At 46.0% G+C, this 15,254-nt stretch overlaps 1 protein-coding gene across 1 annotated transcript in view; it reads left to right on the top strand.

Moving 5' to 3' along the window:
• LOC135911248 (UV excision repair protein RAD23 homolog A-like) overlaps nt 1–14,578 on the top strand; it is a 59,804-nt gene extending 45,226 nt beyond the window's left edge. Inside the window, exons 7-9 of the mRNA XM_065443441.2 lie at nt 1,672–1,758; nt 10,402–10,581; nt 13,796–14,578. Coding sequence (XP_065299513.1) covers nt 1,672–1,758; nt 10,402–10,581; nt 13,796–13,906 — 378 coding nt within the window. The 3' untranslated portion in view covers nt 13,907–14,578. The remainder of the gene's footprint in view (nt 1–1,671; nt 1,759–10,401; nt 10,582–13,795) is intronic.
• The last annotated feature ends 676 nt before the right edge of the window (nt 14,579–15,254 follow it).

Here is a 15,254-nt window from a genome sequence, read left to right as displayed (position 1 = left end):
TGGTATGTGCTTTTATGACGCCCAATTCTTCGGCAGGCTTATATGTAATCATGCCCTATATCGAACTGATAGGTGTTTTTTTGCGATTTCGATATAACTGGTTTCAACTGTATAATAATATTGCTACGGAACAGCCGCCACAGTGTGGTTGCACTGAGGAGGACGAAGACGACGTGTGTGCCGGTTTGATACAGCGTCGCCATTTTGGCCTCCATGAGCTTACCTGTAAATAAATTGTAAATAGTATTCGACTTCGGCTTCACGTAACAATATATCGGTTATAACAATAAGTCGACTTAAAGGGACACTAAAGATAAACGGTAAATGGGTTATGCCTGATGTATTTTTTGAAAGCTATATATTCATCGGCAATTATTAAAAGTCGAAGTGTCTCTTTTTTTTTTTCATTTTGTGCTGAAATTTCTGTGTCGGTATGTTGGTTTGACATCACTGATTTCAAAATACTTTTGGTATTTTGTGGCTTAGTAAGTGTTTTTGAACTTGCCAAGTTTTACCTTTGGCTCTAATTGAACTCACTAGGGTCTATCTTTATCAATAAAATATTGACTAGGCCCGGGCGAGCGTCGTCAAAATCCATGACCTCAGGATAAGCTAGTGCGGAAACTTCAATGCGCTGTTGCCACTTGTCTTTTTGCTTGTGCATGTTTTTCTACTTTCTAATAAGCCTCTTTTTGCAGTGAGCGAGGTTTTCTTTTTTTTTTTTTTTTTTTTTTGAGGGTGCATACGCCTCCTTGAATGCTTGGAGTAGAGAAAAAAGGTTCAAGAGCCCTTAAACCTCCTTGAAAATAACAGTGCTCCTTGAATTATTTGAAAACTGAGATTGGGGGCAACCTTGACATTGAAAGTAACAAACTTGGCATTGGGGCAATGGCAGGGATTCTTGTCTATCTGGAAACATAGATATTTGCTTTTGGGAGCATGGCTAAGTAATGCAATGTGACTGATTCTGATTCTAAATACTGATTGTGACGTGTCCACAGCCTCCGATGGTAGGTCTAATTACCGTTGTCATCGTGGAGCTAGACGAAAAGGCATACCACATTTTTTGCTCCTTTGCTAGGTAGTTGGTTCTCATGCACCTATCATGGCTCCATTTTCAAGCCCTTGGTTCTATAAATCCTTGTGCAATGTAAGTTTCATTGTGTTTCGGTGGCTGAAACTGGATACTTACCGTCATGCTAGGAGGCGATTTACGTCATTACAGTGAGAAGTCAACTTTGAAAAGGCCACCTGAATAGCTTGAAGTGTATGTTCAACTTGACAGCTGCTTAGCTACAAGTCAACGTCTCCCGTATGTCCTTGCCAGCTGGCACTAATAATGTCCAGGTTAGAGTACCAACATGCCCAACATACCGTAGTGCTGAAGAAATTGCAGCTAAGAAGGATATTTCACTTAATTATAGTGCATGGATACGAATAATATTTGTTTCCATGCCTTGAATTTTGGCCTTTGTCATCATTGAAATCCTTTGTCCTTTGAGTCTACTGTTCTATACGAACCCTGGTTTTTGGCATTGCAAAAGGGTAGTGTACTAATACAGGTGAACAATTTTTTTCTTTAGTGTACCATAAGAGGTTAAAAGGGCAGAACATACAAAGGAGTGCATATCTTGTGTTGCCACTATATCCAGTGTGCATTGGTGCTTTCAGGTGATTCAGCAGAACCCGCAGCTGCTCAACGCAGTGTTGCAGCAGCTTGGCCAGTCTAACCCCCAGCTCCTGCAGCTCATCTCGAGGGCAAGTTCTGACTCCCTTCCCTTTGCTACCACATCTCTGTAGCAATTCTCCAGTGGTTGCAGCGAGGGGCGGGGGGGTCATGTAGTAAAAGTAGTTCAAATGGTTTTTCTTTCTAGAGACTGCCGTAACTAAGGTTTTTAGTGGATTTAGCTCCATTTGTCATTCATCACGCCATTTCTTTATCTCCTGTAAGTTGCCATGTAATTTCTCCTGGTCAGCTACTGTTTCTACTTTATTGTATATAACGCAGTCATCTGCAAAGAGCCTGATGGAAACGTGTGTCATTCGGGTGGTCATTAATAAATAACAGAAATAAAAGGGGGCCCAGAACACTACCTTGGGTTACACCTGACTTAACAGATGAATCTTGAGATTTTATCTCTAGTCTCGAGATATTGCTTGCATGAATGAAAATAAGAAAACTCATTTGTAACGGTAGCATTTTTAAATATTACTTCAATTTTCTGTATCAGTTTACAGTGAGACATTCTGTCGAACGCCTTTGCGAAGTCCATGATGATCATCTCTGTCTGTCTGCAAAACTTTATGGCTTCCAAAACATGGTGTACTATTCGATCAGCTGAAATGTAGTAGAGAAGCCTTGTAGAAAGCCATGTTGGCAATTAGATAATGGTGCTCGTTTATATAACTTATGTTTTGAGGTAATGTTTTCAAGCAGCTTTGAGCAAGTATTTCCTCAAATCTGCTTTTTGTTTACTTGCTTTGAGCAAGCAAACAAAAAGGCAGCAAATACAGCGAACATAAACGGTGAGCACTTCGTGTTTACTGCAGAAACTGCGCATCGATGCTAGACCAGTGCGTCACCGCAACTGGCAACACAAACATAGACTTTCTTGGCTATGCAGCTTTTATTCCAGGCAAAATGATGTCATCTAGAGTAAAAGAGCGTGTAATGTTCATTTGATTAAAAGCGATGTCCACGGTCAAAACGTTTAGCACATACAAGAGTTCCGATACAAGTTCAGCTGCGGTGCACCGCTGCCGACAGCACATGGCGAACCTGCTCGGCCTTGCTTGCATCGCAGCCCGCGCATCCACAGTTATAGGCACATTTTCTTTTTTGCATGAAATTATTGCAAGGGGAGGGTAAAGTGGCATCAGTAACAAAACATTGTGGCTTGGGTGCTTTGGCAGTTAATTCTGAAGTGTCGTCAGTCACAGATTCGAAGTGAACCGGAAAAGGCTTAGCGACAATATCAGCTGCAAGCAATCAGCAGTATTGAGGCTGCAGACAATGCCAGAGTAGCTGCGGCCACTCCTGGTGCTGAAAGCCATGTCACTATGCCACGAAGAGATCTTGCAGCGAGATAATTTTTTGACTGGGTGATCTCACCATGCTTTTAATGTGGAGGCGCCTTTGATTCTGCTGCCATGGACATCATAAGTGGCTCCAAGGAAATCAAGTACACCACTCTACTTATGAAGGGACTGTCTCTATTTGCATCTGGGAGATGCAGAAATGGAACAAGTTATCTCTTACTTGAATTCTGACAGCATTTTTGGCGTCTTCACTCGATTCAATGGGTTTTGCTGAAATCCTGAACAGTTGTTGTCAGGTGCCATATTTTTCGAAGTAGGAAACCATTCTCTGTGCGCAATCTTCGCCCATCTCGAGTTATTTTGCATGAAAGAACTATTAGTCACTGCTTTTCCACTTTTCTATGCAAGACACTTTTAGGGTATTTTTCACAAGTAAATGTGACCTTGATCATGGCCTCTTCACCATTTTCAGTATTCACACTGAGAGAAATGAAAAACACACCGAACTCGCTAAGGTTAGTTTCGTAAAACATAAGAAACCTGCTCCCTCCAGCCTCACGTTTGTTTGAGAAACTAAAAGTTAGGGCGCTTTTTCACTAGCGGTACTGAGGGCCGTTTTTTTCACAAGCACCCCCTGGGCGGCGCTGGTTTCCCATGGCTTCAAAGTGAAGGAGATTCGACCTAGTGGCAACGTGCAGTAGCCTACCATGCTGCACACCTCCTAAGGCAGCCACTACCTATTATAGTGCTTTCAAATGTTGTCAAGCAGACATCCAAGGCAGTACAGCCTCAGAACCATAGCACAGCTGGGACTTTAAACTTTCGTATTCAGCTCGCTTCGGCGCTTGCGAAGCAGTCGACGCGGCCGCTCTGTCTACGTGGCGCCAGCTTTTCCACTGGTGGAGCTCACCCCCAATATCTGAAAATATTGCTACATGCTATTCGAAGATGATGATGTGGACACTTTGATTTAGTGGGGTGCACCCATAAGCGGTCGCTGGCTGATCTGAGGACAGTGACGTGCCTTGTTTGATGTTGGCTTCTTTACGTGTTGGCCAGTGCTTGCTACCCCTTGTAAAAACACCTTGTACATAGTTTACCTACTGTGCTGCCACATAACAATATCTTGTATGGGGATCTGTTGTAATGAGCAGGGGTGTGTGCATAGCGGTCTTTGAAACCAAACCGAATACGAATTGAATGGTGCAAAAAGTAAGTCATATTGAATATTGAATAGTTTTCGAATAATGAACAGCCATGATCACATTTAACATAAAGCAATGTCAACATCCTGCTATTTCTAAAAGTTAGCAAGTATCTATCATTACATATTGTGACAAGTAGGAGACCTGCAATCTGTACCGGTGTTTAAATAAATGCAGTAGGTGAGGGCTCCAAACCACAGCATCGGAAAACAGTCCACCTCGACTTCTTCCGTTCTCGTGCTGCTGGCACATGCCGTTCCGCAACATAACTCCTCGGGGGCACAAGTGGCGTCCCGGTGCTAGTTAAGGTACGGTATTTACACGACTGTAAATCGACCACTTTTTTTTAAATTTGAGAATCTGAAGTGGGGGGGTCGACTTACAATCGAAACCAAAACATGGCACCACCAAAAAAGCGAGACGAACGGGAGCTACAACGGAGTTACAATTATATGTTTGCTCTATGGCCCTACCCGTAGCTTTTCGCGATCCCACGTGTTTGTTCGCTTTTCAGAAGAATTTTTCAACATTTTTGAGAGTTTTACAGTGCACACAACCAATGCCTCCTTTGCTAGATGCCCACCGCGTTGCTCGCTTTCCCATTGTAGCGGCGGTTCCCTTAGTTCAGCACAAATTCCATGAGGCAGCGTTCGTTGCCTTTTCAACTTCCGGCGGATGTGGCAGTGGCGGCTGAATGCTTCCGCAGGCGCCTGTTAGTGAGCATTATCGCGGACCTTCGAGACGATGACAGATGCCATGGTAATCTCAGAGGCCACAGCACGTGTTCTAAATTGCAGGAATTCGCCATGAGAGGCGCTCGTTGCCTTTTTGTGGAGACGAGAAAAGGGAGAGGACACGGAACCGAGTTTACCGGACAACGCGGCAGGCATCTAGTAAAGGAGGCATTGACACAACACTCGTGGGGGGGGGGGGGGGGGGGGGGGGTATAGTTGATGGAAGCGCCGCTGTTCCATTCGCGGCGGCACCCTCAGAACAGCAGCGCTTGTTCTGAGGGTGGTTCAGTTCATGGAAGAGCAGACACCGCTCGCAGGTTTGTCTTTCCCTGTTGTGCTTAGCTTTCTCTATAGTTTGAAGAAAGGCATTGGTTTGATGCATTCCACCTGACTGCCGGCTACGTGCTACTTCTATGCTTCCTCAGCCGTCATGAGTGCTCCAGGCCCACTAATCATTTGGCACTCGTTCAGAGCAGTGTTCAAGAGGGCTGCCATCCTTTACGCTGAAGAAACAAATCACTGCGCAGCGGGCCACAAGTTCGATCTTTCTGAATGGGTGGTGCGAGAGTGGCGACTGCAGCAAAGCAAAATTTTCACCTGTGACGACAAGTGAAGAATTTCCCATGTGCCGAAGTCTGGACGCTTTCCGGAGCTGTAGGCAAAGCTTGCAGCATTTGTTGCTGAAATGCATGATCGGTGCCTGCCACTGAAGTGCGACATTGTCATGAAACAAGCCTGGATCTTCGCCTTATAAAGACCTGCTCTGCCGTGAGTACAACGAGTGGCTGGTGGCAGAAGACCGCGAAATTATGCCAACTGGACCTGCCAAAAGAGCCTCCCTGACGGCTGCATGTGGTTGGGTGCGTTCGGCCTGGGCTGATGTTCCACAAGATGTCATGGTGCGGTCATTTGCCAAATGTAAAATTTCGCTGGGCGACAACGCGCTGTGGGACTGTAGCAGCGGTGACGATGACTGCACTAGTGAAAATGAGTAGTCCAGTGACCATTTCAGCTACTGATAAATTTTCATTATCGAATGCGCCTGCGAGCATGCTCTCCTTTTTTTTTTTTTTCCTGTTTTGCAATATGGGGGGGCCGACTTACATTCGTGTAAATACGGTATACGGTGCTAAAGTAAAACCTCGTTAAACTGTACCCACTTAAACAGTAGTTTGGTTTTAAAAGTAGTTAAGTCAAATCCCCGTTTCAGCGGCCATTGAACATAATGTTTTTTGTATCCGCGTAAATTGTACCAGCTTATTGCGTACGTATCGGTTAGCACGTAGTGTTTCCACTTTTTGTCGCGCAAACATGGCGGTCGTCATCTCCGTTGGGCAGCCCGGCAGAGCAACAAACCTCAGAGATTGGAACAACGGCCTTCAAGTGCACTGTGCATTTGCACGTGAAGCCACATCAACATCAACATCGTTTCGGCAGCGTGCCAGAGAGCGTTGTGGCGTTGCACAAGCGAGGGCTCGCGTCATGCCGAAGCTCGGATAAAAAATACGCTGGATACTCAGCATAGAAGAAAAATTAGACATGGTGCTATCGAACGTGACACTGAGAAGTCAACGCTGGCATGCGACAGGGATCTGCTGTTGACTACAGTGTGTGGCATTTGGAATGTGAAGAGGTTGCTTTGCAGCGCTGCTGCGACCATGGAGAGATGTCGGCCATGAGGTTCGACTTTTCACCATCGTTGCCTCTGTTGTTGCCAAAGTGACAGCACGGGCGATTCAGGCCCGACAGTGGCGGAAGCTGCGGATTACGTCAGCCTCACGAATGCAATCGTCACGACGAACAGCACCCCGCAATGAAAAAGGTGTCCCGTGACTTCTGCAGCACTACCGCGCACGTGCACGGAGATTATGTAATGCCAACGAGGAATCTGCCATGTGAGTGTTTGCCAAAAAAAGGGGGGCTGGCTGAAAAGCTGCCTCGCAGCTTCAGTAAGTGTGAGGCCGCTGTCGCTGCTAGGCTGCTGTGGCATCAAACGAAATAACACTTTTGTCGCGCGAAGTGAATAAATACTGCATGTTTTTTTCCCCTTTCATTGCACCCTCTCTGAGTTCCGTTTTTTACAGTTAAGTGGTCGATCTCATGCTATTTCGGTTAAACAGTACTACCGTACTTATTCTGAGCCCCGACCAACTACGGTTTAACTAGGTTTCACTGTAGTTCGAGTGGTAGAGCTTGAGCCTTGATATGTGTACAAGTTCTGTGGCCGGGGCTGCCGATACAGTGGGGCCAACCACAGGGAAGACCTCGTATGTCAAGTCAGTCGCTTGGTGCACCAAGCGATAGGGTCCAACGTAACGGAGCAACAGCTTTTCGCAGAGGCCCGCGCAACGAGAAGGCCGCCAGTGAAGGACTAGTGAGACAGGATTGAAATGGGCATCTCTGTGGTGGTGGTTGTAACGTGTTCTTGTTTTTAAAGTCTGAGATGCTTCAAGATGGTCGCAGGTGAATCTGTGGGAAGCAAGAAACCAAATGGCAGGAGTGCATTGTGGCCATACAAAAGAGGAAGGTGAATAACTCGCAGTGTCATGGCATGAAGAGTTATAAGTGAAGATGACAAAGGGCAGTGCACAGTCCCAATCCCGACGATCTGGCACATACATAGCGAGCATGTCGGTAAGTGCACGGTTCAGGCACTCAGTCAGTCCATTTGTTTGGGGATGGTAAGCTGTTGTGAACTGATTATGGGTGGCGCAGAATTGTGTAAGATCGTCAACGACTTTGGCGAGGAAGCGATGGCCACGATCTGTTAGGAGCTGTGACGAGGAGTTGTAGAATAACATCTCGAAGGTGAAAATCGGCGAAATTGGTGGGGAAGCTTGTGGGGAGAGCTCGCATGATAGCGAAGCGAGTCGCATAATCTGTTGCGACCCCATTCCATCAGTTGCCAAGTGCTGACACAGGGCAAGGTCCAAGTAGGTCCAAGCCAACTCGAAAAACGGCTTGCGAGGAATGTTGATTGGCTGGAATAGGCCAGCTGGACATGTGGAAGGTCTCTTGTGTTGTTGACAGCTCTTGCAGGTTGCAACGTATCATCTAAAGGAGCGGTGAAGGGCAGGCCAGAAGAAGCGTTAAGTGCAGGCAGCACCTAAGTGGCCAGCGGTGGGGGCATCGTGAAACTGCGCGAGCACGTCTGAGCATAGGTGTTTCGGAACGACAACAAGAAGCTTGGTGCCGTTGAGATCAAAGTTGCGCCTGTACAACACACTGTCCTTTAAAACGAAGAGCCGGAGCAAGGGGGGAAGGCGGGTCTGATGGTTGTGCAGTGAGACGATTGATGATACATTGTAAGGAGGGGTCACGACGCTGCTCAATGACGATGTTGAGAAAGTACATAATGGATAGAATACAGGCATCAGTGTCGGCGAGATAAGGTGGGCAAGCAGGATGTCGAGACAGGTAGTTGGTGTCCTGGTGCAGTCGCCCCAATTTATATGTCACAGACAAGGCACACACCTTTTACTGTAATGCCCAGCAGCCGAGGTGTCCTGTAGGGTCTTTCAGTGAGGATAGAAGGTAGGGGCAAAACTTCGTGATGGCCCACATGAGAGCGAGGCGTTCACGTTCGGTTATAGAGTAATTCTACTCGGAACGAAAAAGGAGTCTGCTAGTGTAAGCCATAACGCGAGACAAAACATTTTGTCATTGAGCAACAATAGTGCCGACATCATGACCATTCGCATGTGTACGAACTTCGGTTTCGGCAGTCGGATCAAAACGAGCCAAACTGGGCGGATTCGCGAGTCGAGTAACAAGTTCGAATTTGGAAAAGGCGGTGGCCTGATCAGGTTCCCACGAAAAAGAAATGCCCTTCTTAAGAAGACCAATCAAGGGGCGAGCGATGCCTGCGAAGTTCTCAATGAAGCGTCGAAAGTAGGAACATAGTCCTGTAAAGCTATGGACATCGTTCAACGAACTTGGAAGCAGGAATTATTTTACAGCATGGACCTTGTCGGGATCAGGCTGTATGCCAGCACCGTTGACGAAGTGGTCAAGGACTTTGATGTGACGGCGCCCAAAATGGAATTTAGCAAAGTTGAGCTGTAAACCGGCTTTTTGGAAAACGGCAAGAATGGGGTAGAGGCAGTGGAGATGGCTTTCGAAGTTGGGCGAATAAGCAAGAATGTCATCAAGGTAGCAGAGGCATGTGGACTAGTTAAGACCTCGTTTTGTATGATGGCACATTCGGGTGCTGGAGCATCGGAAAAAGACAGCCTCATCTTCCGTTTTCACGCTGCTGGCACACACAATTTCATGACAATATGTTATGAAGCGTTGCTTATTAAAAGCACAAATGGATTATTAGGAGAAAATTTGCATGCACAGGACTCTTCAGAGAGTGCAAATGATCACTGTATAGCCTGTAAAGTAAGGCTACCTAAGTGACATAGCCTGCTCCTCTATGCAAGTTGTGTTTTATTTCTATACTATGCTCGCAGGAGGGAAAATGTGCTTTACATTTGCTCCAATTTTTTGTTTAGTTGTTTCGGAGTTGACGCTTTGAACTATTCGAAAGGTATATGAAAAAAATATTTGCATTACAAATAGTGATTATTGTATTGAAGACCGAATAAAATAGGACACTATTTGATTCCTTATTCGAAAGCTTTGAATATTCACACACCTCTACTAAAGACAGCATGGACTGTATAAGGCTGTCCCCCTGTGTGTGCTACTCAGCAAGACAGCATTCGCAGCCAAGGTCGGTAAAGTCTGGGGGTTTTCGCAAAGAAAGCTTTGCTTGAAAGACAAAAACAGAAATGCACACAGAGAGCACAGTTGTAACATCAGCAACTGCAAGATTGCTGGGGGTGCGTGCTTGAAGCAGTGCACGGGTAGAAGAAAACTTTACGAAAGGCCAACTGCAACAAAATCTTGAACTGCGTAAAAAAGTCTAGTTTAACATACTGTGGATAAGAAAAGCCTGCATTCATGATTTCATATTTAAATGAGCATGAGTGGAGGCATCACGAAGTCGCAAAAACAGCTGATTTGTATACCAAAACAAGGAAAACAAAATAAAGAAAGAACACCATTTCCGCTTTCTGAAAGCGACGCACTACCTAGAATGCATGGTTCCTCGGCATGACCTGCGTGATAAGGCCACGGTGCACTGAAAAATCTCTGCGGCATGCTGGCACTCGCTTCATAGCAATAACCACTAGGTTCTGTATGATCTGCTGAGGTACTGTTTAAAGGCTGCTAACAAGAAAACTAGGCAATTACCAGCCTTGAACCTTTCCACGCCTGCTTTAGTGGTATATACTACTCATTTACAACAAATTTTGCATAAGTGAAATTTCGTTGCAGTTATTTTTTGAATGGAAATTCCATCTAGTTCATGTTGTTCTTGTGGAGGTGGCAATCTTTGGTGGTGAAGTGGCGCCTTGTCTCTCTCTGTGCAGAACCAGGAGGCGTTTGTGCGAATGCTGAACGAGCCAAGCCCGCCACCGGGTGCAGCAAGCCAGGGCAGTGGTGGTGGTGGTGCGCCGGGTGGTGGCCTTGCAGGCCTTGGTAGCGGAGGAGCACCCATCGAAGTCAACTACGGCCAGGTCACGCCACAGGACAAAGAGGCCATCGAGAGGGTCTGTTGTCATTTTGTGGCCAGTTTCTTTAAAGGGGACACTGAGACAGTGCAGTTTTCAAATACTGAATTGGTCAGTGTGGGCCACGAAGGACGCTACAACAGAGGATGTTTGTTATAAGTGCTTGCACTGAAAACAGCAGAAAGAAGATGATGACAGCCAGGTCTGCTGTAAAAAATAATAATAATAATAATAATGCCACTGCGGTCAGTACCAGTGTCCATTTCTCGTCGTGTCGTGAGCATGACAGATGCTGTAGAAGACTTTCAAATTTGTAGTTGTTGCTCTTCAGTGTCATTGACTCGTGAAGTATTAGCAACACCTTTCAGATACCTTTTCTTTTTTACATGTTTTTCTGCATTTGTATAGACATGTCATGGTTTTCAAAAAGTGCCAGCAAACAGCTTGAAGCTCCCTGTGAAATAAATCGGCGATTTTAAACAACTTGACTTGCCATTCTGGCCCTGCGAAAGGGGATGGCAATTTTGACAGCACGCCACTGCCCATAGGGGTGCTGCAACAACATTGAAATCAGTTGATGGGCTGGTTCTTTTATATACGAAAGGCTAGTGACATCACTCCCATCAAGCTGCTGTTGGCGCTGCAGCTTGCACAACAGTAATCTTTGGTGGGAAACGTATGCGGGGAGCACTAAGTGCTTTACAATGTTATTAGGAGTGCCTTATCATCAATTACGTGGTTTGGATGCACGTTTTCTTCTTCATTGAAACTTTATAGAAAATTTATTCTGTATTTTGTAGATGCGATTCCAAAGAATGTGTGCACTGTTTGCTTTGCATTGCTGAGTGCTTGAAGCCTCTGCCTTGAGCTCCTAGCCTGCAATGCCGCTGGAATCCACCCACATTTTTGCTAACAGATGCAAACACAAAAAATGCCAACCAACTAGAGGCTAACAGCTTTGCTGTAAAATTGAACCTATCGTGTTTTATAGTGTAACTGAACACGCTCCAATAAAGTCGACTTCTGTTAATTTGACCATGACGGGACCAGCAGAATAGGTTGAGTATTCCGGCAGGTCAAATTGAACGAGAGGCTGAAAAAAAAAAAAACGCTGAAATACACGACTGATTCATTGGCAGTATTTGCCAAAGTTCTAAAACCTCCCCAAATCAAATGCGCACCTGCCTTTTATGGGTTCACAATTGAAAACTAACGTAGAAATGACATTAGAGCTCCTAAACAAATGAAAGAATGTGTAAGTGCGACTGAACGAGGACGTAGAAAGAAGCACTCACAGATACAGTGCTGTCTCACGTTGACACATTCCATCATTCTACCAACTAGCCCGCCAGCATGTTTTATCCTAAACAAAGTAGAAATCGAACACGTACCCTATATTTTAGCAAGAAAAACTTAATGCGCCCGATTCTGGCAGTAGGAAAAAGAAGAAACCAGCGAACTTTACCTTCACTGAGAGAAAATTTGGTCACCTTATGTACATTGTCATGGCTCTTGTGCAGCATTTTATCGCTGTCCATTGAGAACCACAACATCCTGTCCTTCGTGCGGTCTACTGCGTTGTGCCTGCATTTGCCAAACGACTCCGGAACAATCGGAAAAAGGATTGTGGCCCACTCCTAGACTCACCACTTGGCTAGTTCGTCCTGCAATGCATGCAGTTGTCCAGAATGGTCAAAACATGTGACGTAACTTGTTGCCACTAGCTTACCATGTAAAGTAAGTTATTGTGTGATTGTGCTTTTACAATCGGATTGAAAGCAGTATGTCATCTTGCAAGGTGAAAAAAACTAGTTCCGCCACCATCCATGGTCACCATTTTGTGAAGGCAATGGCGATGACGGTGGCTAGGCTCTCTGACAATGGAAAGCTGGGAATGTTTTGGTTTCCCATCAGATTACACTGACCAAGGAATTATCGAGTTTTCGTGTAGAGAAGGCACATTAGAATACTGCAATAATTAATTGGTAGGTAATTCATAATAATTCATTCTGCAGGTAAATACTGCAATAATTCATTGTGAACCCCCATTTACGCTTCAAAGTCTTCCTGGGGCAGGCCAAAAATAAGCGTTCTTCAACGAGAGATGACCCGCATTCAACGCATTCACTGTGCCCTAAACACTGCCAAGACAGTTGACAACTGCAGTCACTATTGGGATCAGGTATGTGTGTGAACACCAGCCACTTTCAACTTATCCAGCAAAGGCTAATTTCAGTATCGAAATAACAAAATTTTGGACCCATAGAAATGCATGGGCGCCAGCCTGGACTTTTGGCCGAAATTGAATTAACGGAGGCATACTGTACTGGCATTTGGCATGTGTGTAGTGTTTATGACCAACTGAGGTATCTTGGCGTTCTGGGAATACTGGCGGAATTAAACTAATTTTTGTCCCTGCTTAATTTTACCACCTGGGGTTCTTTAACATGCACTCAATGCACAGTTGCAAAAACTAATCCCGCCAGTGTGATGTGCCTCATAAATGTAGCGTGGTTTTGGCACGTAAAAGCCCAGAATTATATTTCTTTAATTAGGAAAGGCGGCCCTGCTTCTCACTTTGTTGTTTCTCATGCAGGCTCTTTTGTTCACAATTAAGCTTTGTTATAGAACTGGTACATGATCCACTATGCCCGAGTAGAAAGTAGAAAGCCCTATCAAACGCGAAAAGGGCTTTTAGGTTGATGCTGACTGGCTAAGCCTGTGAAAGTGGATGTAATGGAAGCAATAGCCATGCCTCCCGTCAACATTATTTTATGTAGTTTGAATGTGCACTCCTTTGAAGGGTTATGGTTGACATGGCAGGCAACCAGAAAGTGGATCAGTCGAAAATATGCCACCCTGGTGCGCGAGAGCTCTCGGGCTTGGGCAGAGTACTCCATACAATGGGCGTACGCCATCGTGGAAACTGCATAAAGTATTATGAAAAAACACAGATGGAGGCACTTGCATGTGTCGTGCTCTCTGCATGGTGTCTGCTTTTCGCACCGTTAAAATGAATGTATAGTTAAGGTGAAGGAATGCATACATATGTGTACAATGAGTGCACAATGTACGCACTACTACTTCACCGTGCGTGTCTTTTCGTTGGCACTTGGTGAAGTTATCACTAAGTTGCTCCAACTAGCCTTGTTATTTGCTCCAGTAAGTGTGGAACACTGCTGTGCGGCTTTTTCATCACGCTATGCATGCTCTGCCTTTGCAACCACTGATGAGTATCGACTTGTTCTCGCAGCTGAAGGCGTTGGGCTTTCCAGAGTACCTGGTCGTGCAAGCCTACTTCGCCTGCGATAAAAACGAGAACCTGGCTGCCAACTTCCTGCTCTCGCAAAACTACGACGACTGACGCCTCTCGACGCCGTGCCTTAAGCCCTCCTATACCACAGACCTCCGTTCGAAGCCGCGGGTCCCCCACTCGACCCCATCCTCGGGTTTCTGCTCGCCCGACATAAAAGAAAAAAATGAAAACAAATCAAATGAGGAAAGCAAAGTGACAACTCGGGCGTTCGAGACAGCTTCTTCGCATTTTTTCGCGTTTCACTTTTTAACGGGGGGGTATTTAAAGGAGTGAAAGCGTAAGGGGACAATAAAATTAAAAAACAAAGGTAACGAGCAGAAATCTTGCAATCACCCACGTGACCGAAGGCGACGGCCTACCTGTTTTGACGTCACCGGCGCTTCGCGTGACGTCATCGGTCGCTGTTTCCGGGTGGTCCATGAGCAGCTGCTGCTTCGACGGTCGGTTTCTTTTTGTTTTGCTTTTTTTTTTCTTTGGGAGTAAGGGCGTGTGTTTGTGTTGATACATTTTTTTTCTGTACAGGATAAGTTTGCATTAAATGATGTGCAAGAATGGTTGTAATTGAGAGAGAGATAAAACAAAAATACTGGCAATATGCGGTGGGAATTCGCGCAGTGTTTTGCGGTCTGGGCGAATTGCACTGCGGCTTTGCCGAATGCTTGCTGTTCCTGTACGCGGTTTATAGCGTGTTGAAAATAAATGACTCATTCGCAACGACAACGTGTTTTATTACTATGAGTATATCACACCCACAAGTCGTAGACAATATACTCTATATTGAGGTGAGTACGCGTCTGCAGATGCATGCCAAAACAATCGCTGCAGGGCATTAAATTCTCGACTGGACTCGTAATGCCAACGCGTTAACATGCGCGGGCGGCATCGTATATTGCATGCGTCATGTGCCAAATCTGCAAAGCGCGTCGACTGCGTAAGTGGAAAGTAGCGCAGAGAAACCGCTATATTGCATGCACTACACAACTTCGTACGTCTGTGCTGACAGCGGTGTAGCAGACGAACAGGCCTACTTGGCAGAGCTGCGCCTTCCCGCGAGATACATGTACGACGTCGACTGTTCGCCACCGCCGGGCATGTTGAGACTGGTCGGCGACGTGCCCTCTGCTTCGAAAGGCTCGGGCACGTTGCTCTGCATGTGTGCGTAGAGGCTCACGTTGCTACCACAGTTGTAGGCGTCCGTGTTCTCCCCGACGTGCTCGGCGGGTACGGAGGCGGCCGCTGCGTCATCGCTGGCACTCGTGTAATTGTGCGTGATGTCTTCGAGGCGAGTCGGGCAGAAGGCGACCTCGCTCGCTTCGTGCTTGCCGAAGCGCTCTTGGCTCTTGGACGTGTCGGTCTCGACGTCGTGCGACCCCGGTGCAGAGGTGCTGGCGCGAAG

Source organism: Dermacentor albipictus, chromosome 9, assembly GCF_038994185.2.
Source record: "Dermacentor albipictus isolate Rhodes 1998 colony chromosome 9, USDA_Dalb.pri_finalv2, whole genome shotgun sequence".
Taxonomy (NCBI): Eukaryota; Metazoa; Arthropoda; class Arachnida; order Ixodida; family Ixodidae; genus Dermacentor; species Dermacentor albipictus.
The sequence above is the reverse complement of the archived record's forward strand: the minus strand, read 5'-3'. Positions and strand labels throughout refer to the sequence as shown.